The sequence below is a fragment of the Echeneis naucrates genome, chromosome 9 (assembly GCF_900963305.1).
Source record: "Echeneis naucrates chromosome 9, fEcheNa1.1, whole genome shotgun sequence".
Classification (NCBI taxonomy): domain Eukaryota; kingdom Metazoa; phylum Chordata; class Actinopteri; order Carangiformes; family Echeneidae; genus Echeneis; species Echeneis naucrates.
Window position 1 is genome coordinate 4,914,607 of NC_042519.1, and position 22,913 is coordinate 4,937,519.

Here is a 22,913-nt window from a genome sequence, read left to right on the forward strand (position 1 = left end):
TCTCGGGTCAAGCTGTAACTATACAGCACTGATTTTTCACAGCTAATTAATGCTGCGAACAAGAGTTGAGTCACACTATCAGTATAATCAAAAGCTTTCCTATTATGTATACATTGCATTAATATTGTCCTCACGCCAAAGAACATAAAGGAAAGACTTTGTGCTCCAGTTGTCTTCGGGTCTCAACAAGCATATCTAAGGGCCCTATCACGAATGATAATACAAACGTTTATCAGATGAATGCTTTTATTTTGAATATTCCAGACAACTATGACTTTAGATATTCCCGTGCGCTGTCAGTTTGGTCTGTTGGAAGTGCACTCGTTTTAAGTATATGAAGTGCTCGAATGGGCGGGTTTGGACCAGCGAGCAGAAAATAAATCCTCGCGTCTGCTGTGCAGTTTTCTGAAGCGACCGGAAACACAAATCGAGGCCACTCTGTGTCAGCGTTTCCTTTTAGTTGTCAACAGTGGCTGATAAGGGACAGAGACTTCAGTTAGCCGCCACACACCCCAGTAAACAGCGCAGGAGTCGGCCGCCAAACACTTATCTCAACAAATGTTGTGTGAAGTCTAGTGTGACGCGTAGCTAAGTTTAGGTAGGTGTGTAAAGTTTGCTTGGTCTGTCTCTCTGTCTGTCTGTCTGTCTCGTCGTTACGTTGACTGTGCCGATGCTAACGCTAGCTAGTTGTGGATAAGGTTACCAATTTATGCTGAGACTAGTTTACCTGTCGAGGCTGAACCAGTTCAGTTTGACAAAATGTTGCTTGAACACTTTTTGGTCAGCGATGCAGCACTTCTGTGTTCGCGACCGTAAACACAACAAACATGGCTTTGCTGCTGTGCAGGTTAGCTAGCGACTATTAATAGCCTGTCACAATGCTACTTAATTGTGTAAAGCAGTGCTATTACACCGAGAACGTATGACCTGAATCGATGAATCACAATCTTCAGTGTTCTTGACATATTACTAAATAACACTGTGAGCAGTGGAGGAGCCGCTGAACTTCCACTTATTTCCCTCCCTTGGCACTAATTGCAGTTAACACTTTTTATTTTAAACATGTCAATGTCAGCGTTATTGTCAATGCTACAGTATGTACACGACATACAGAGAATCGAAATAGCATTTCTCTCAGAGCAGACAATAAACAAAATCTAGATATAAATATAAGTATATGCAAATAAGTCCACCTGGGCTTATTTGTTTGTTATATTTCAAAGTGCGTTAATATTAAAGAGATTACTGCTTGAAGAATATTCGCTTCTGAAAGCAAATGTATCCTAAATATATGCATCATTACCAAGTCTTATTCTTCCTGCTATGTGCTCCACAAGGAACATTTTATGCAGCTGTTATCTCAATATGTCTAATGTAAGATGAACCTTAGCCTTCCCAGGGTCATAATCTTGGTTAAAAAAAATATCATCTCTACAATCACTACACACCCATCATTCTGCTACATACTGCATTTATCTATATCAAGAGAAAACAAAACTGCTTACTCTTTGTTTGATTGCCTTTCTTTGTCAGACCTGACTACGATTTGAAGGCAGATGTGGACTGAGTGAGAAACCAGTCATCAATCCCCCCAACATCCATGTGCATAATATTCTTCAAGTTTGACCCCCGGCCAGCCTCCAAAAGTGCCTACAGGTAGAGCAAATAATCCTTTTATTACATATTGACACAAATTGTGCTTCACATAATGTCAGCAGTAGAACATTGTGAGGACTTATAAGGGAAAATTAATGCATGACTTCATTTCACATAGATTATGCACCAGAAGTATCATGAAATGGATTTTAATTTGCAGACACATTTGCAGAAGTAAAGTAGCTGTAGAGTTATACACCTTACTAATACTTATGTTCTTGAACAAACAAGATGACTTGCTTTACCTGACAGAGGTAAAGGTTCACTGGTACACATTAGTATACATTACACCAAAATGTTGCAATTTAAAAGTCTAAACCAATATCTTGGTATCTTTAAGTACAAAACGCAAAGAGCTTAGGGCTCCTAAGTTGATGTAAGATATGTAAGTTATGCCTGAGAGAGGAATTGGACTCTGGTGTCCTTAAATACAACCAAATCGCTCTGTCTCCCCCACGGATCTGAAGTGGAAAAACACAAAGGTAAGGGTTAAATATCATATTGTTCTTTCACTTTTGATCTTGGTAATACAGTATGGTTACATTCACCTTCAAATCTCTGAATTACCCACTGTTTGGGCCATCTTAATAAACAAAGCGATTTTTCTTAAAAAAAAAAAAAAAAAAAAATATATATATATATATATATATATATATATATTTCATTTGGCAATTTATTTAATCTTTCATTCAGACTTTGTGTCATATTATTTCAATGTTGTGTTGGAACAAGCAGCTATAGTAGCTGTAGAACATTTAGGAATTTCCAGAACTATTCATCATTGGTGATTGGCTATCAAAAATTAACAGAGCTATTAATAATAAAATTATTAATGTTAAGTGGTAACTTAAATTAATATTAAAAGTTAACCTCTGGGCACCACTTTAAAAAGGGAAACAATAACATATCACCAATTCAGTCTCACAAACTGCTATTAATTTGGATCTCTGACTATAATTAACTTCAAAACTACCCTACTATAGTAGAAGCATTCATAGTTCGGCAGAGAAGAGGTTGACAACATTCCTTCCTGTGCAACATCAGATAGACCAGGGGTTGTGTTTAAGAACATTTACTATTGAGTAACTAACAAACAACCAGGTAATATTCTCATATGGGCTATATATGTAAAAAGGGGGAGGGTTAGTTGCATGCAGGGTGAATGATGTGCTGAAGCATGTGTGAACATACAACAATCAGCATCAACTCCTGGCGTGGCTGACCAACAACCTAAACACATACAAGAAAGCCTAACAGAGAGAGTAATCAAATTTGCATTTGTGTGCAAACGTAACAGCCCTTTTCTTAACTGTGCTTGGCCAGCTGGTTGGCCCAGTGAACATCACCCAATTCTTGGACAAGAAACTGTCCTTTGTGCTTTGTCCAGGTCCAGTGCCCAGAGTCCTGAGCTGCAGGTCTGAGTGGTTGAATTCCTCCTTAGTTTCTTAAGTCGGTTGTATTGCTGGTGTTGCAGTTAAGTTAGCAGTTGATGCTAACTTGAGCCTCAGTGCTTGCAGGAAAAAGCACAGAGATGTTGCAACGAGTTTGTTGGCATTCAGCTTGTCCTTTAGGTAGGACCTTGAATTGCTACCATGGAAAGAGCGAAGAGTTTCAAAGGAGATCAGGGCCAACTTCAGAGTGAGGACATCTCATTCAAGGAAGGCCTCAGAGGATCCAGGAACCAAGAGAGATGAGCCTAAGAGGGCATGAATAACGCGAGAGAAGAGAAGGAACAAAAACAGAGGTTTTTGTAGACCTGGATTGCATGCTATACAGTGACCAATAGCAGCTGGACTTACAGTTTGTGTTGTGTCTTCTCACAAAGATGTGAAAAAAGGAGCATTGTGGGGGGGCTGAGTTCAAAGGCCTGTGCTTTGTCTGTGGAACAAGGCAAATGTTGTCTTGTCCCTTCCTTGAATTGGTTGTGGCCCAACACAGCAGCAAATGCCAACTTCTTTCAGTGGACAGTACAGGCCAGTGCTGTACAAGCAGTTAAAGTGAAATGCAGTGTGACGTGAAGTCCAGCTTATTATAATCCTGCTCAGAGCTTGAGACTGAGCTCTCTATCTAGCTATAGTCCACCTCTGTCCTTCCCGCAGGAAGACTGACCCCGCCTAAGGAGATCACATCAGAGGTGTTTTATGAGCACTGACTCAGGCCTAAACCTTGGGAAAGGTGAAACGTACTAGGCTTTAATACAGTTTCATCAGTGCTATTTATAGTTACAGAAGTAGTTTTCATGTGCTGCAGTAATGTGTAAATAAATGTGCAAGATAATTAGACTAAACCGAACTAAAGGCAAGATTCAAGCTACTTATATGCAATTATCATACTCCCACAACACAAAATGACAGGACTATATGTCTTTGGGTTGTATGGGTTCATGTTCAGAGGGTTAGGGTTAGGGTTAGACTTTATGGTTACCCATATGCTGAAATTTGTGCTTCTCAATTTCAAGCCGCCACTTTCATCATTTTCATCTGCTCGGGAGTGAGACCCATGCTCCAACCAACCAACCAACCAGCAATGGCCTATAGCCAGTAATTACTGCACCTCTTTAGGCTAATCAATGGCACTTAGATATGTTCTACTTAAAGTCCCAAGAGGCTGCAATGTTTTTTGCATCCAGCAAGATGAAAGTGATTGACACAGTTAGTGGACAGTGCAACTGGTATTCTGCAGATTAAACGATGAACAAATGTTATTAGCAATTTGACATTTATACCCTGGCACAAGAGGAAAACCTCATGGTGTTCAAATGATAAAGACTTCATCCTCTTGGGAGCATGAATGTGTTCAGCATTCTGACCCATACCTATGATTCCAATTAGGTTTTAATATTTTTAGTTGCACATGGCTCTATGGAGGGCAATAGTTTCACATTTGTTCAGACTGACCTATTGGTTGGATTAACACAAAATAATGTCCAGCTTTGTTTACATTCACAAAATCCTGACAATGACAAGACTTTGACTGACTTTGGTGACCCCCCATGGTTTCTCTACTGCTACAAGTTAGTTACATTTTGCACATAGCTGGGGAAAGTCTGTATATAATCTAACAATGGTCCCTCTAGAGGAAAAGACCATTAATCTCGACACACAATACTACTTACTTCCTGCGGAGCCTGAAGAAAGCTCACCTGTGTTCCAGGATACTGGTGGACTTTTACGGCTGAACCATAGAGAGCATACTCACCAGCTGTAAAACAGTTTGGTATGGCAATTGCTCTGCAGCAGATCACAAGGCACTCCAGCAGGTGGTGAAAACGGCCCAACGGATCACCAGCACCCAACTGCTCACCATAGAGAACATCTAAAGTAATAACTGCCTAGGCTGGGCAAATAGCATCATCAAGGAGCAGTCTACACCTCAGCTATAGACTATTTACCCTCCTCCCATCCAGTAGGTGTTACAGGAGCCTCCACTGCCAAACCAGCAGGCTCAGAAACGGTTTCTTTCATGAGGCTGTGACCCTGCTCAACTCTACACCAAAGCTCTAAGCATTATTGCACTAAGCATAGCATCATCAATGCACTCTTCTGTACTTTTATATCTATATTTGCACTGCTGACTGTTTCTCTCCTGCTGTCCATTACTTATGATGTACATACAACCTTTTGTACATACTGTCTATACTGTACATACAGTCCCTACATATACACTCTGCAATCTGTATATAAAATAATTAATCTAAATATATATATATATATATATATATATATACACACACACATACTGATCTGGATATACACTGCTCACTGCCAACAATATTATACATATTGTAAGCTATAGCATATTTATGTTGTAGGAATCACTGACACCTGCACTTCTCTGTAAATAATACAATTCCTTTCCACTTCTGGTTAGATGCTAACTGCTGTTCATTGGCTTTGTATGTGCACTCTGCACAATGACAATAAAGTTGAATATAATCTAATCTGATTTCATAGGCTCATAGCTGTATATTCTACTATGCCACATCCCAGAACAAATCAGTCATCAATTGGACATTAAACATTGATACAAGATGAAAGGTCAGAGGTTCACCAAAATTATATGAAATGATCACATGGGGCTTATCAATACCCTTGAATATACAAATCCTCAACAAAGGTACCACATCTGCTGCCATGTCCACAAACTGAATTGTTAAAGTAAAAATCAGAGTTCTTTGCTGACACAAAAAGCTTGGATACCTCTCTGCTGTTTATCATCCCCATCTCCATGATGCAGCTGGCTGACTGTCACCATGGCCTGAGCAGCTCACATGTCATTTTCCCTGTAGGATTCAATAGCAGATGCTCCTTTTTGTGCAGCATCATTAGTGCTAGCTTTGTTTTCAGAAGCAGAAGGGGCTCACACAGTGCCATGGGAAAAGGCTGTCATTAGCCTTTGATGCACAGAGGTCGACCCCCTATTAGGTCAGTTTGGTTTATCTGTTGGCTCTCACACAGGAGCCACACTCCCATTCTAAAAGATTAATAGGGTGACCATGCTCAGAAAAAATGGACAGCCGTTGTAGAGGTCAATAAATTTAATTTGCCCTTCCGCTGGCATGTGAAATTTGCCCAAAGCAGGTTTAAATGCCTCTCTACAGCATTTAAATCTATATCTCACTGACCTTCACGCTAATTCTATAAATGCACTACAATTAGTTATATTGGCAACTTGTAGACTACACAAGTACATCATCTGCTGATGGTAAATTATAAAATGCACATGGCCCAATAGCAAGAGGTCATCCTTTCCTCTCAGCAATGGGAAGAGTTGTTTTTGTGTTTCATACCTGGAGAATAGGAAATGAGCTGCATGAAGGCTTCTGTGCGAATGTGTCACCTTGTGAATATTGACCAACAGATTCTATGTGAGCATAAACAGCCAATCGCTGACATTACTTTTCCTTGCTCAATAACTTAATGACCTAATCATAAAGGCATTAGGGAAGTAATGGTTGCATTAGATGCCAGTCACAAGGCAGTTTGTAGCCGTGAAAGGCATAATTAGTCATTGACACCCTGAGTAATTATGCTTGCCATAGTGTAGCGTGGTGCTTGACTGACAGGCAGCACATATCAGACTGCAGAGTCACGTTCTAGGTGATATTTTTTTTTTAAATCAGATCACACTCCTGTTCTCGCTGTTATTGCTTGTAGCAGTAAATGTTTGTGTTGTAGCTTTGCCTTGGCAAAAAAAAAAAAAAATTGAATTAGGCAAACCACCTGCAGAGAATACCTATATGAGATAGGCACCACCAGCCTTGCTAAATGAGAAATAAATGACATGATTCAGCTAAATCAGCCACAGCTTTCAGCAAAAATACAATATTCAGTTTTAACGCTCTGCATAAACCTTTTCTTAAAATAAGAAGCAATAATGTTGGTAAGTATCTGTTTTCACACCAATGGAAAAAAGGTCCTGTAGTTTAATCATAGACTGTATTTAAAAATAGAAATAGACTCGGGGGCTGAAAAGTGAAGTCAGCGGGGAATTTGTTAGATCCAAGTTTTATTCAGTACAACATGACGTTTATTTTTTTAAATGATAGTCTCAGTTTGAGGCAAGTACACAATAAAGCTGAATATGTATTAGAATGTGTCTACTGTGTCACTTTCAGAGACGACCAGAAACCCAGGCATGCCTGAGAATTAAGATTAGAGTACACAGCAGTTCAGATCTACAGCACACTCCTCCTCAGTGGCACGTTCACTTCCAAACAAGGTTGCTACTGGTTGAGTTCAAACAAGAAGGCGACAGCCTTATTACAAACTCAAGACTCCTCTGTGGCAGTGTCTTAGGTTTAAAACAACATGTATTTTTATATTTTAGTTCATGAAAGTGGACATTTAAATCAGAGGGGAAAAAGAGGAATTTACTTTTTGTACAATTGTCATACATAAGTCAACCTCAGTGCTGATAGGTCAGTGTGAGAGTTACACTATCACATTGTTAAATCTGTCTATGTTGTCCACCTTCCCTGTAAGTTAGCCTTTTATGATGTTGTGAATTGTGAACCACTGTGAAAAGCTGTCAAAATAATTTGGAATAGTAATAATACATTGACCTTTAACATTATGTTCAATAAACTGAGTCAGTGATATGAAATCTAGCTTTTCATTTGTATATTACTGTAGCTAAAGACCCATACTTGTCATAGAGAGGATGGTCAATTACACTGCATTTAGAAGTTACACTCAAGTACTTAATCTGACCACAGGGAGCTTCTAATTTTAGATTCAGTGCTTCACACCAAGAGCTATGAATAGGACTTGCAAAATGAAAAACAATATCAAAAATTTCCTCTCCAATCACTCTTTTCCATCCCCTTAGGCTAATTTTGGCTGCTAACAGAGATGAGTTGTACAACAGACCATCCAAAGCTGCTGACTTCTGGGGGACAAATAGTGACATCCTCAGCGGTAAGTTAACAGATTTGCATCTCACCTTTTGCCATTAGTGAAACAGAGAGTACTGGTCTGAAAATTCTGACTTTTTCCTCTGTAACAGGCAATAATGAGGAAATGTAAAGCAGGTTATGCCTGTTGGTTGTTCCTAGCATTTATTTTGCCTTTAAATTACTAGTAAAGTTCTGTTGGTGGAATACTGGCCAAATTGTAAATAAAACTATGCAAAAAGTTAATGGAAAGCATGGCATTCTGACGCAGATGGACTTGTGGAAAATCTAGACATTTGGAAGATGTGTGAGCCTTGAAAACTCTGTGTGACATTGTGAAAAAAAGCCATTGTAGAGGTGGCATCAGTTTACCATTTTATTGAAGGCTAAATGCCTTTCAATAATCAAAGAAAATCTGTCTCGTTCACCCCTGAATCCTCTACTCCTCTGCTTCATCACAGGACATTTTCCCTGTGGTAAACTACATTTAATTGACTGATGCCCAATACATATTATGGCCAAGCAGTGGAAATCAATCATCCTTTCTCTCAGCTGAAGGAGGAAATGCAGAGATAGCCCCGCTCTTCATCAGTCTCTTCTCCCCTCTGTAATAGAGGGGTCAGGACTCCAGTAGTGGGCCCTTAATTGATGGCTGCTTTTATGTGATCTGACGGGAATAAATGGCTCTGCCTTATCTGTAGGGCTGTGGGGGGTAGAGGAAGGCCCTGAAGGAGACATAGCATGACGAGAGGGGAAGTAAGCAATAGCTCCCAGTGGGATCGGACTAGCTTTCCATCCCATCCCCAGAGCAATAAAAGCGCTTGGCTCCCTTGGTCCCTGCTGGTGTAAGTGGACCTGTCTTAATTGATTACTTGGAAATACAGTAGACTAATACTTTACTGTGTCAAGTGAAGAAGGGACATATGTGAAGAAAACAAGTAAGTTATTGATGGAATGTTTTTTATTCAATTATTGTCAAAGCTATACCCTATGGTACTCACAAGACAGGATATACAGTATATATATACTTAAATACTATATATATATTCTCTAACACTATAATATCAGTGAAAGTTCAAGATTGTATCATTTGTTAAGATCTGTATTTCATCAGCTCTGTCTTTATGTAGGCTAACTCAAGTGAAGTGTGTGTTACTTCCCTTAGTGTGTAGAAGAAGGGCATTTAGCTTCAAAGCTAATTTTGTCTCAGTTAGTTGCAAATGCAGAAAATTTTATAAATTAGATTAATTATGTGATTAGTGTCAGTGTTCAGTTGAAGCTGTAACAATTTTCGAGGCACTAGAAAACATGTGGCACAAGGTATTGTAAAAATAGAAGATTACAGTTTGTCCCCGTAGAATTATTTTTAGTGGAGCATTATCTGGGACAACTTTCTAACATTATGTGTGGTATTCTGTTCTATGCTGTATATGTTTTTGGACTTCCTATCCTCAAAACAAGGCTTGCGCGGGCTGTGCTCTGTGCAAAGCAAACCCTATAAAGCTCAATATCTAAAATGTTTGGAATGTAAATGAATGTACAGAACCTTATAAATCCAAGGGGATAAATTATTTGTTATTAGTTTAGGGAAGTTTATTTCCTACGTTAAAATGCCGTGTATGTCTCCTTCTTTTGATATTTTGAGACTGATATTTAAATCAATATAATGCCTCGTTAAAAATTTAGGGTTTCTTTAAACATTTTGCTTCTTTTGCGGTCAATCAGGTCTGGACTTAGAGTTTGGTAAAGAAGGAGGATCATGGCTGGGGATCACCAAAAGGGGAAAGTTGGCTGCAATCACCAACTACATGGATGGACATCCTAACCCTGATGCGCAGGGAAGAGGTGAGCCAAGTCACAAATACATAATAGCTATTGATAAGATTCAGTTTATAATTTATCTTAAGTCATGCAATACTTAATGGCATTGTAAATTTAAATGTCATTCATCACAAAATTTCTGAGAGTGGGGCAGCACGGTGGCATGCATGTTCTCCCCGTGTCTACGTGGGTTTCCTCTGGGTACTCCAGTTTCCTCCCACTGTCCAAAGACACAGGTCTAGGTTAACTGGGGATTCTAAATTGACCGTAGGTGTGAATGAGCTGAGATTGGCTCCAGCAGCCCCGCGACCCAGAGATGGAAAAAGTGATTGAAAATGAATGAATTTCTAAGAGTGCAGTATTGCATTTTTTAACACGTTCAAATGTCATTAATATACCACATCTTTTAAAAAAAAAAAAAAACAGACTGGTTTGTGAAGTAGAAAATGTCAGAATCATCTCTTTTTGCTGTTATTTTCTGCAGGATTTCTAGTGTCTAACTACCTTATGGACAAGGATCAGGACAGTTTCTCCTATCTAAAGAAGATATCAACAGAAGGCCACCTATATAACGGCTTCAACCTCATCACAGCAGACTTTAAGTGAGTTAAAGGTGTGGTGAAATCCACTATGAGTCAGTCGTTTCACCAATATTTGGTTGTAAAAGACTCATGTCTTGGCTCTGCGAATGGACTGGCAACCTGTTTAGGGTGTACCCTTCCCTCCCCAGAACAGTGGCAGGGATTGGCTCCAGCAACTGCCACTGTTCTGGGGAAAATTAGATAGAGAACCTTGTCTTCCAGACAGCTGTCAAACCCTTAATGAGATAAATTTGACAACATGAAATGTATTTCAGAGACTCCGCCTAAGGCTATCACACTGTAAGACAAGTTCTTTATTTTATTGTGCAGGTGTCATGAGGTGACATCTTGTAGTGATCACACTAGAGACAATGACAAAAGATTCCAACATCATAACTCAAAGAGTTCAAAACATTTTAAGGATTGGTTTTAATGCTATTTTTCTGGCCCTGTCTTACCTTAAGCTTCAAAGCTTCAAAGGTAGCATGTTCATCTCTGCTGTACTAAGGAAGCAGGGCAGAAAAGAAATCTCAGCTTTTGAGCTGGAGGAGCCAGCAATAAAGTTCTAACACCTGTTAATGTTTAAAAGCTAAAAAGCAAAGAAAATCTGAACAATTAATGAATTTTTCCCTCTCCATCCGGCTCAATGCCTTGATTCAACTACATTTGTTGATCAGATGAAGAGAGAAAATCAAAGTAGGCTCAGTGCATTTTGATGTAACTGCTATGGTGGAGACCTATGTAGACAACTGGCATGGAACGGGTCTGGCTTTCTACAAGTCAGAGGTTGGTGCTTCAGCTCCAGCACACTTCCAAGACAAAAAAATCATGATTTGTATATTCTGTGTTCTCATGTCCTCAAGCAGGATCAGCTTTTGAAAGAGATTTATTTAGAGAGAGAGAGAAACACTGCTTCTCTAGAAACATACAAATTTCTGTCTGTCTGAAGTCTGTTTATATTTCAACTTCCTCAACAACTGCCCATCTCATCTCACTTTGTTGGTGCATTGCAAGGAAGGGCATTGCCAGGCATGAAGTTGTTCAGATGGTGCGCTTAAGAAATCTGAGGGAATTAACACAAGCCCCTACCAACAGGCATCGCACTAGTTGTTTTTAAGCACTATGACATCAGCTAGTCATCGCTGTCTACTTCCACTACAATGAAAATTATGTAGTTTATTGAATACTGTTTCTTTAATTCAAGACATATGTTTTGTCACTGTTGACAAAACTCCATAAGATTATTGAAAACTTTGTCAGTAAAGTTGTCTTTCATAATTCTGTGAAAATGCCTTAACTATGGACTATATAGACTAAATAGTTCAAAAAACTATTTAGTCTATATAATTAATTCAGCTAAGTTATCATCATGCTGAAGCATTGTGCAGCATTCGTCTTGGATAGGAGAATTTTCGTTTCGTACTTAGCTCGGACATTTGGAACAGCAAGAGAAAGCTTATGCTTTGCTCTCCATCTTAACCAAGCTTTTGTTTTTCACTTTAAACACTTTAAAACAGCCTTTTACTGTGAAGACCCAGTGTGTGCCGAACATTAAAGATATCTCAGTTAAAAAGTTTAGTTGCAAGGGTGTAAACTTACCCAAATTCATTGGAAGGAAACTGAGTCACTAACATTATCATCTTCCCTGATATAGAATTAATTGAATCCATAATGTAACCCCACAAAATGCTGTAATATTAAGTGGTCCTTAGCCTCACATTTTGGGTCAATTTAGGGTTATTGATTGACCTGTTCAGCAATTCCTCGCTGGACATGGTAATGTTTATTATTAATTTTACACACTGTTAACACACTATAACACACTATAACACTACTTGTTCAGCTTTAATTGAACAATGCAAGGAAAGATTTGAAAAATTGTAACTAATCAACAGCAACATGCCTATAATAATCTTGACTATGCTAACATGTCACAATTGCACAACTTCAAGGCATGGGTGCTTATACAAAGGACGGGGCCATGGTTGGTTCCAAAACATCTTGCAGGAGGGAGAGATTTACAACAAGGCACTTAACAATGGCAGCAGTGCAGATGTAATTAGACAAGGTGACGTGAAATAAACACCTTCATTTGCATTTGGATATGTTCAACTACTTTAAGTTGACCAGTGCATGACAGTGCATGCCCCCCCCGCCCCCGAGTATCCATCTAAGAGTCATGTTCACTGCAGATATAGAGAACTCTGACCAGAAAGCAAGATTGCATCTATTGAATAAACAGAATAGTGTCACTACCAGCTCATTCATTTTTACTGGGGTCTGGCCAGCAGGTTAGAGGAAATAAGGCATCTAGTTTCTTTCCAGATCAATAACCACATCTGGTGGATAGGGGGTTTCTCATTTATCTGTATCCAGAGATGTGATTAATAATGTTGTTCTGGTGGACAAGATATGTTATTTTTTGGCATCTCCTGTCAGCTTCGTTAAATGCTGTTTAAGAGTGTATGATCTTGAGATGCTTTTGAAAGAAACAGTTTGGCCTTGACCCAAAGTTATATTTCCAAAACATTGCACTGAGCCCTCTCCCAGTAGAGCTAATACCACATGTACAGCTCTGGAAAAAATGCACTGCAAGACCACTGCAAATTTTTCATCATCTCTAAATCAGCATCTCTACATGTATGACACTCATTCCATTCCAGTGTCTGTTGAATTCAAACACAAGCACACCTGTTTCTACCTAATAAGGTGATGATGAGGTGATCGCCTGAACAAAATGTATAAAAACCATTGCTGTGGTCATCACTATCCTCTTGCAATAGGACCAACTTGATGGCAAAAACAGTGCTAGTAGTACATCAAAAGTAACTGAAATAAAGAAATAACTACTGACCATGCCAAAAGAAATGAAAAGAAAAGAAGGGTTCACTTCTGGCTTTACTGGCAGGGATACAGTGAGCATTGGATTGCTTCCATCCTCAAAATATCTAAGATAGCGGTTCATAAGAACAAGGTCAAGCAGCAGACATTGGGAACAGCACAGCTACAGTCTGGCAGAGGCTGAAAACGACTCTCCACTGACCAGGATGACCGCCATCTCATTCAAATGTCACTCAGGAACTGTAGGATGACATCAAATGACCTACAGAATGAATGGCAAATGGCAGGGGTGAAGCGCACAGCAAGAACGGTGCGAAACAGGCTCCAAGAGGCAGGCCCTTCATTAATGAGCAAGCCCTTCATCAATGAGAAGCAAAGAAGAGCAAGGCTGAAGTTTGCAAAAGACCATAAGGATTGGACCATAGAGGACTGGAGTAAAGTCATCTCTGATTAATCAAATGTCCAGCTTTGTCCAACGCCTGGTATCTACTGTCTAATGTCTGATGGTTTGACGGAGACCTGGAGAGGCCTGCAAGCCACAATGTCTTGCGCCCACTGTGAAATTTGGTGGAGGATCCGTGATGATCTGGGGATGCTTCAGCAAGGTTCGAGTTGGGCAGATTTGTCTTTGTGAACGACGCATGGCTCAAGCAACATAGAAGATTATCCTGGAAGAAAACTTTCTGCCTTCTGCTCTGACAATGTTCCCCAACTCTGAGGATTGTGCTTCCACCAGGACAATGCTCCATGCCACACAGCTAGGTCGATCAAGGTGTGGATAAAGGACCACCAGATCAAGACCTTGTCATGGCCAGCCCAATCTCCGGGCCTGAATCCCATAGAAAACCTCTGGAATGTGATCAGGAAGAAGATGGATGGTCACAAGCCATCAAACATAGCTGAGCTGCTTCAATTCTTGCGTAAGGAATGGCATAAAGTCACCCAACAGCAATGTGAAAGACTGGTGGAAAGCATGCCAAGACACACAAAAGTTGTGATTGCAAATCAGGGTTATTCTACCAAATACTGATTTCTGAACACTTCCCAAGTTAAAATAGTTGTAATGTGTTGTTTAAAAATGAATATAAACTTGTTTGTTTGTTTTGTCGTTGTTGTTTTGACCTTTTTTTTTTTTTTTTTTTTTTTTGTATTTTGAAAAATTTTCATTTTCTGCAAATAAAGGCTCAAAATGACAATATTTCTATTTGGAATTTGGGAGTAATGTTGTCAGTAGTTTATAGAATTAAACAATACCTATAAATAGCAAATTCTGAGAAACTGATAATTTTGCAGTGGTCTCCTAATTTTTCCAGAGCTGTATATTTAAATTTTGATCTCGGAAATTCTCCTCTTAAACATTTCGTCAGACTATAGCGTTGGCTTTTGATCCTGCTTTATGTCACTCCCACTTTAAAGTCAGTGCCCAGAGATTATCTTTTTCAATTAATATTTCCTCTGATGTTTGCTTGCAAATAAATGCTGCCATGCATTTTCAGTCAAGCAGTGTGGCTATTTAATAAAAACAACCTAAGAGAGCGGTTCAGTCTTACCACCTCAAACCATGTGTTGTAATTCTTGGCAGAAACCTATAGCTGAAAAAGAAAAATAGCGGTGCAGCAGATACACATATTCCAGGGTATCAGGGCTGGATGAACTCCCATCATTTAAAAAAAAAAAAAAAATATTAGAATTGGAAATAGTTTTTTGTCTAGGTGTTTGTGAGGTTACTTGCACACATTCACTCTTTGTGAAATGAAATGGGGTTGTGTACTAAATAAAACTCTGAGTATCTGCTCACAGTAAATAGCTCAAATATCGTCTAGACATCTGGTTCATTGATACCAGATGTCCAAAAATCGCCCCAAAAATTTGAATAATGTTGACTCTGGCTCTGTAGTTTTTAACATTGGGTTATGCCTTTTTGTACAAGAGGAGATCTTACTCTCCTCATTTTTCTTCCATTAATCCTGCATTGAACGGCTGTCAGATCTTATGAAGAAAATTATTCAAAACTTGAGGTGAAGTGAAGAATGGTTGAAGTATAAAGTTATAAAACAACATGGTCTAAAACCAGTCAGAGTAGTTTATGTCAATATTATTTACATTAAACCTTAACTTTGGCAGCATAGCAGCATAGTGGTTAGCACTGTTGTCCTACAGCAAGGTTGCGGGTTCAGTTCCTGGGTCTGCAAAGATTGCCTCTGTTGTTTCCTCCGGGTACTCCAATTTCCTCCTCTGTGTGTTGGCGCTGCGATGGACTGGTGACTTCACCCAATGTGAGCTGGGATTGGCTCCAGCAAACAAATGAGTGGTTGAATATGAATGAATGAAGGAATGATAAACCTTAAGTCTGTTTCTTTTAGTATGTATTTCAATGTAACAAGACCCGAGTTTACCATCATGCTAACACTAAATCTTACTCTTATTGACAATGTTAACATGGGATCTGAAATATGGTGAGTAGTGAAGTTTAGTTTGCAATTAGCTAAAAGAGATAAACACAGTAAATCTGGAGCGCATGGGAATGTCATGTTTTTTAAAATCACCAAGCATGGGAGAAATTGTGACCTTTATAATGGTGCTATAGGAAACTTCAGTTAATCACCACCATTATTACAGTTCACCCCTATGGGTGAATGTGCCATATTTCATGTCAATCCACCCAATAGTTATTGAGCTGTTTTGCTCTGAATCAGTGGATATATTCACATGCCAACATTGGCAGACATTTTGCTGGCATGAAGATTTTTTTTTTTTTTTTTAAATTGACCAATTAATGCTATCTTATCTCTTCCATGCATTCAATGCCTGCATGTGTAGATGCACAAGCATATTGGTGTGTGATTAGAGAGGAAGGTAGATGTTACCCAGGAGCCCCCCACCAACATCTCCATCTACATTCTGAGCTGATCACATTGAAAGCTCATCCAACCATCTCCTGGCAACTACACCACAGCTGGCAATTGGGAAACTGCCCTGCAGCCTCAGTACAGAGGACTTTTCATTAGAAAATTCCTCAGCCAGCATACTGATTATATCTCTGACTGAGATCTGAAAAGCCTGTTTTTGACTCTTCCCATATCATTCTCTCTCTGTCCATTTGTGTTGACCTCCCGCTGTTCCATCATCTCAACCCATATCAAGCAACAGTACACCTGATAGGACTCTCGATAATGTAGTTAGTTCCAAAAGACAGAAATAGAGCCATCTCTCCACAAAGCCTCCACCTGTTACCACCCTGCCTTCAATGTAATGCTCACTGCAAAAAACGAGTACATTTATAGATAGACAACAGTGCTCACATGCTTTCGGGTCACAGTACCTGGCCATGGTATGAAACGAGTGATTCAGATGTTCTTCGCCCAATGAAGTGACAGGTAGGGTCTTAACTGATGCTTCCATTTCCTCCTGGGTTACGGTGCCATCTGGCTCCCATTGAACAACTGTTGTGTACATGCAAGTGTGAGGGGTGACTGCTGGTGGCCAAGTCAACACTGGCCAGTACCTCTGTTCATAGTAACCATTGGAACACAGAAAATCATTGGGTTTTTTTTTTCCAGACTGTTGGCACTTGGCTACAATATTAAGGTTTCTGATTTGTTTTTTGTCAGAGAGATAGTGTAATGTCAATCTTACAGCTGCTCTGGCACATAGTGTCCTGCCTTTAGAAATCACTCAGCCCAAGGAAATATACACAGAAGCTCTTTGGCAAACAGTTTAGATTAAAATTTAATTTGTCCAGTCAACACCTGCATCTTAAAATGTGAAATACAAGCTTGACAAGATACACTTTCTCTCACATAACTCTGAGGTGATGATTATCAGATGATTATTCTCTGCTTCTATTATAGCTGGTGGAAAAAAATAGACAATCAGCTCATTGAATGAGCCGAAATCAAGTTCAGGTCAGATAAGCAAATGACCAAAAAAAGATTTTGAGTCTTAGTTTACAAATACAGAAAATCTGTAACACATTTCATATCAACATAACAAATTTTACATATATATCAAGTAACTGCTTGGCCTATAGAGCAATAGAAAATAACCACAAAGCACCTCGGTCCAATGAGATGTTTGTTTTGCCCTACCAACACTTGAAATAAATTAAACCTGAAATATTTTTTATCTACAATGTCTACAATGATTTAAAACAGGGCAGCATTGCAGCATAGTGATTAGTGCTGTTGCCCCACAACAAGAAGTTTGCAGGTTCAGTTCCAAGGCCAGTTTGCATGTGCTCCCTGTGTTTGCCATGGGTTCCCTCCAGGCACTCTGGTTTCCTCCCACCGTCCAAAGACATGCATTGTTGACTGTAAATTGTCCGTAGGTCTGAGTGTGTTGGTCTCTGTCACCCTCTTGCGACCCGGAAACAAATAAGCAGTAGAAGATGATTGAATGAATGATATGAACCAGAGAAAGCAGACAGGCTTAAATAAAGTTCTATCTAATATATACGAAAGACTGGAACTACTAAATTGTAGTATTTTTGCTCAAAATCTGTCATTGTTTGTGGCATTATGTTTACTCCATTGGCAGGTGCTTTGCTCCAAAGTGACATGGAAATGTGGGATAGCACTACAACCTGATTGCAGTAGCAAAACCTAAGTAATGTTAATATTTTTTCAATCAGCTAATTAATTGATTAATCCACTCTTTGCTTCAGTCTTGAACATCATTTATGGAATCTTTTGGAATGGGTCGTTTGGGAAACATTTCCGAAGCGAGCTGAAATTATCTAGACCAGAGGCACGTCTCCTTTGCCTGATTTGTATTTTCGATTTTATGACTATCCAGTAAATTTTGTTGCAGGGCAACATGCCCAGCAGCATATTCTGTTCCTGTGTTGCTAGCTTTTGACTGGGAAACTTTCCAAGTTAGATGTTGATGCAGTGTTACACCACATTTCAGATTCACTGATGACACTGGTATAGCTGTCATAAAATTGACATAAAAAAATTCATTCCCCTCCTGGTTCAAAGGATTTGGCCATAATTTATTATTCACTCTCCTGTACCAAAGCTGTCACAGATGCCCTTGATGTCAGTCTGATTTTTCAAGCTGAATAAATTCCTTCTAACTGGGGACTTTAAAAGAAAGATCTAACACTGTAACTGAATGGTTTTGTGGTTGTCAAAGGTGTTTGCAGTGCTAATTTATATTTTGATGCCTTAATGTTACCCAGTTGTTCATTTAGGATATAATTTAAATGCTGCAATTAACCATGGTGTTATATGGTATTTTCCCATTTGGATTGTACACGTCAACCAGCCTTCCTAATTCACATTTTTCTCCTAATGAAATCAGTCATTTAAGAATAGCACTATTGATATTCTCTGTCACCCAGAGCACGCATTTTTCCATTATTATTGTTTACATTTATTTCAAGAGTAAAGATATAGTATGATTCTTGCCACTGCCTTCAAAATTAGACATAAGTGTAATCACTAAAAGCATTCTCTAATTTTCTATTTCACTGTGCCCAATGCAGAGCTAAACAAGACATTGTTTGTTACTATGGAAACAGAGGCAGCTGTGAGCCCATCACTCTAAAACCAGGTTTGTGTTTTTAACATGGTTGCTGTAGAAACTCTCCATTTCACATAAACCACTTATTCATGTCCAAGGCTTGTTCATATTAGCCTGATTTTTCTATCCTGATATTGCAAAGTCACTAACAGCACTTACTGGTATATATATTGTATACTGCATTCCTCTTGTGCTCCTCAGCAGGAATCTATGGCTTGAGTAATTCACTGCTGGACACTCCGTGGAAGAAACTGCTACGAGGCAAACACCACTTCAGCAGTGTCGTCAATGACCAGTCCCTTTCCTCTGATGGGCTGGTGCAAGAGCTGCTCAACGTCCTCAATAATGAGGAAATGTGAGTGATGTGCATCCATCCAGCTTTAGAATTCAGATTTTTAAAATACATTTTTGGGATTAATTAAAGGGACTCAGTGACGCATGGCAGCAGAGTGATTCAGTGGTTAGCACTGTTCCCTCAAAGCCAGAAGGTTCTTTCTATGTGGAGCTTGCATCTTCTCCCTGTGCTTTGGTTGGTTCCATCCTGGAACTCCAGTAGGCCTTCCCATAATCCAGAGACAAGAACACTAGGTCTATTGAAGACTCCAGATTGCACCAAATATGAATATGAGCATAAATATTTGTCTCAATGTTGTAGCCTTGTAATAGACCCGCAACCTCTCCAGTGAGTACCCGGTGTATCCTCTATCTGGAGGAAACAAAAATCCTTCTACCAGCAATTCTAAAGCTCCCTAATCCATGTACAAAAGCAACAAGTAGGTCTTATGGGTTGCTTTGTGCCTACACATGTATAAAGTCATCAGGTCTAATATGTTTGTAGCTTTATTGGCTCTCCTTAAGTGAATCGTGGCGGAATAGTTCTTATAGCTATGTATCCATACAACAGAATTCTGTGTAACTTGCTTTCCTAACTGATAGGAATGATAGGACAGAGCTGCAGCTTAGCCTGAAGAAAAGAGCTCTTTCTTTTAGAACTGAAAACAGAATGAAATAGGTGAACCCAGCAAGCCTTGCCCCTACATGAAGCCTCCAGACCTCTGCACAACACTCTAATCCCACTGGGAGCTGGTCGATTGCAGGCAATAGAATAGAAAATATGTATATAAAATATGTCTCATGCCAGGAAAAATTTACTGTGGAGCAGTTTGAAATCTATAGATATATTCAGTTGGACAATTGAATCAAGAATTGGCCATTTAATATCCCATCTTTGGCAGGAAATATTTTCACAAACAGATTTTATTAGGGTAAGTTTCCAAACAACATTGTTCTGCAATAGACTGCAGAGACTGCAATAAATGTGCGATACATCTGTAGCAGTGGAGGTGGTGATGGTTTGAGAATATAACGTGTTGTGAAAGCTGACTTTTGTTTGCACAGTATGAAAGAGAATGATTTATCATAACCTATGTCTCTTCCTAAAGAGGTGCAATTTTTGTTTATTAAACAGGAACACACCTGATCCAGCACAGGAGAGCCAGGGTGATGGCTACACTAAGTCCATGATCCAGGCTCTATCAGCTGTGTGTGTTCGCTCACCTCATTATGGCACAAGGTCAGTGTCTCCCAACCACACAAAAATCTCGATCTGTTTCTCTTCACCTGAGGTAACTGACAGGACTGTGTTCGACTGCAGGATCATAGACAACACAGAATTGCTGGTACATAAAAATCCCCTGTGTAATCAATCCTCCACTGTGAGGAAATGAAAGGGGATTGTCTGCTCTGTGATGCCATGGTGGATTAGTGGATACAGAGACTCTCCTGTAGCCAAAAGGTCAGAGGGTCAGTATTTGTCAGAGCCATCAAAGTGTCATTCTGCACAGCACTCTCTGCTAGTGGCTGCTCACTCTTGATAAGACCTGGGCTAAATTTTGAATGTTAAATGATTTTACAGCAGTTTTCCACTGTAAAATTCCCACACTTGCCTGTATTATTCATGTTTTTCAAACATTTTCTATAAATCATTTTATAATTTCTGTGTTTCTTTGTCTTGTGTCCCCTTGGCCCCTGCCTATTCAGGACCAATACAATAATCTTAATAGATGCTGAGGGGAACGTGACCTTCACAGAGCGCACAATGCTCAATTGTGACACGAGCAAGTGGAATACCAGTTCTTTCCAGTTCCAGCTGCAGACTTGAACACATGATTGAAGAAACCCAAGTTGTGCCTTCTGCATCACCTTTCCTTCTGTCATCACCCATTCCCCTACTTCCAGCTGCAACATGATGACGACTGATCTACACTTTTTCATCAGTTAGTTGGCACTAGCTGCCCCATTAACTTCAGTGAAATGTATTTTTCTTATTTTCAATTAAAGTTTAAATGCATCTTTTGAAACATATGTATTAATTTTAAAGACTGCCAAAGAACACATATAATTTTGCTGAATAAAACAGTCACAAAACAGCAGGGTTGAGTGGCTTGAAAAAGTCTGCATGTTCTCCTCATGCCTGCGTGGGTTTCCTCCCACCATCCAAAGACATGAAGTTTAGGTTAACTGGTGACTCTAAATTGTCTGTAAGTCTGAGTACAACTGTGAGTGGTAGTTGGTCTCTGTGTGTCTCTGCTATGGACTGGCGACCTCGCCCAGTGTGAACTGGAACCCCCCCATGTTCTGAAAACGGATAAGTGTTAGAAGATGAATGAAAGAATTTCATGTCACATCCATCAGCTTTAACAAATTTAAAAAATATATTTAAATGTAAAAATGGTGCATCACACTAAGATCACAGTAACTGTACAACACTTCAGTCACATAACTTGTCAACAGCAGTTCTATATCCTCAGTGTTAGTCACAGCAGCTGTTTCAGGGTTTAATGCAAATAGGTGCAGGCATTTGATTCTGACTGCTTCCACGGTAGAGTAATAAACTTTATAGCTGCATGGCAACATCGAAACATTAATATTTGGCTTGCCAGATAATGGTTGTTGACAAAACAAACTGTTATGTGCCCAGGTTTTTCAGTAACCAGCTCAGGTATTTTATGCATTTTACTCTATTTCAAGAAACTGCTATTCACTACCAGAGTATGGTCTAAACTCCACTTTCCAAAAGTGGCATAAATATGAGAGAATTCTGAACCATTAGTCACTTGAGTTAGGGAACCCACAGTTAATATTGCATCTGAATAAGTTGTTTTACATGTACTTAAAACTACTGTGACAGTTCAAAGTGCTATAATGCCACTTATTTATTTTCATTTACTTCTGTGTTGGCAATGTGAAGGTGCAAATATGAATAAAACAAAGTATAGCTGAATACATTCTATCCGCTTAAGTTTCTGGATTTTTTGTTGATGTTCTCCATGACAATTTTGCTTTTTCCCACATGCACATGTCTAAATGTTTGCAAAGAAAAATTAAAAACAACAGCAAGAAAACCCAAAAAAAACTAAGTGCTCACTTTTTAATGGAACAAACATTTTTCAAATGGCAAATGCAGCATACATTTTAATTTAAAGAATTCAAGTCTGCAGCCAGGGTATTCAATTAGAACTTTAACGTTATGTTAATGTGACACAACGTGATTTTTACTTTTTATCTTTATTAGCCTGAATTTATGGCTTTAAAAGAAATTGCCATTGAAGTGTGAGGACTATCCCCGTTCTGTTGGTAGAAAAATGAAGGAAATGGCTCAGACTGTTAGTCAGTACTGACCCCAGCAGGCCAGTTGAGATATTTGGCTCCACCTGATGCTCATGCAGTTTGCCCTGGTGTCATGAACAATACATTCATATAGTTAAACCTCACGTCTAATGAACATCCGAAAGTCTCACAACCTTCATGGACGCCAGTGGAATTTATTATTAGCATTATTATTTTATTAGTTATAAATATTCACAGTTCTCCGAGAAACACTTTTTAACCACCCAGCTTCAATAGAACTGGCGGCCAAAGCGCGTTCATGAGTTCTCATAGTTGAACTTTTAAAACATTAGTTTTCTTGAATATTCTGCCGTTAAACTTGATGGTCATCGCTTGGTTGAATCGGACTAGTGGCTGCCGCGGAGGAACGCTGATTGGTCCGCTCATCCATCACTCATGAAAAAGCCGGTGCCGGGAGGCGGGTA

At 39.3% G+C, this 22,913-nt stretch overlaps 1 protein-coding gene across 2 annotated transcripts; it reads left to right on the forward strand.

The window, feature by feature from the left end:
• The first annotated feature begins 350 nt into the window (after positions 1-350).
• Positions 351-22,111, forward strand: tango2 (transport and golgi organization 2 homolog (Drosophila)). Of its 2 annotated transcripts, none has more exons than XM_029511077.1 (9): positions 351-598; positions 1,534-1,656; positions 7,987-8,075; positions 9,776-9,895; positions 10,356-10,473; positions 18,782-18,849; positions 19,021-19,174; positions 20,288-20,392; positions 20,860-22,111. In XM_029511077.1, exons 2-9 carry the CDS (start codon positions 1,601-1,603, stop codon positions 20,978-20,980), a joined length of 831 nt encoding a protein of 276 aa, XP_029366937.1. In that variant the 5' UTR covers positions 351-598; positions 1,534-1,600; the 3' UTR covers positions 20,981-22,111. The 2 variants fall into 2 exon arrangements, with proteins under 2 accessions (XP_029366937.1, XP_029366938.1); XM_029511078.1 differs by having other exon boundaries at positions 353-598; positions 19,024-19,174.
• Positions 22,112-22,913: the final 802 nt, after the last annotated feature.

Excerpts from the sequence above, each read along its gene's own strand:
- tango2 (XM_029511077.1), top strand. The coding sequence starts at position 1,601 with ATGTGCATAATATTCTTCAAGTTTGACCCCCGGCCAGCCTCCAAAAGT. Across the intron at positions 1,657-7,986 it reads GCCTCCAAAAGTGCCTACAG|GCTAATTTTGGCTGCTAACA; the intron begins GTAGAGCAAATA and ends CCATCCCCTTAG. Across the intron at positions 18,850-19,020 it reads GCCCATCACTCTAAAACCAG|CAGGAATCTATGGCTTGAGT; the intron begins GTTTGTGTTTTT and ends TGTGCTCCTCAG.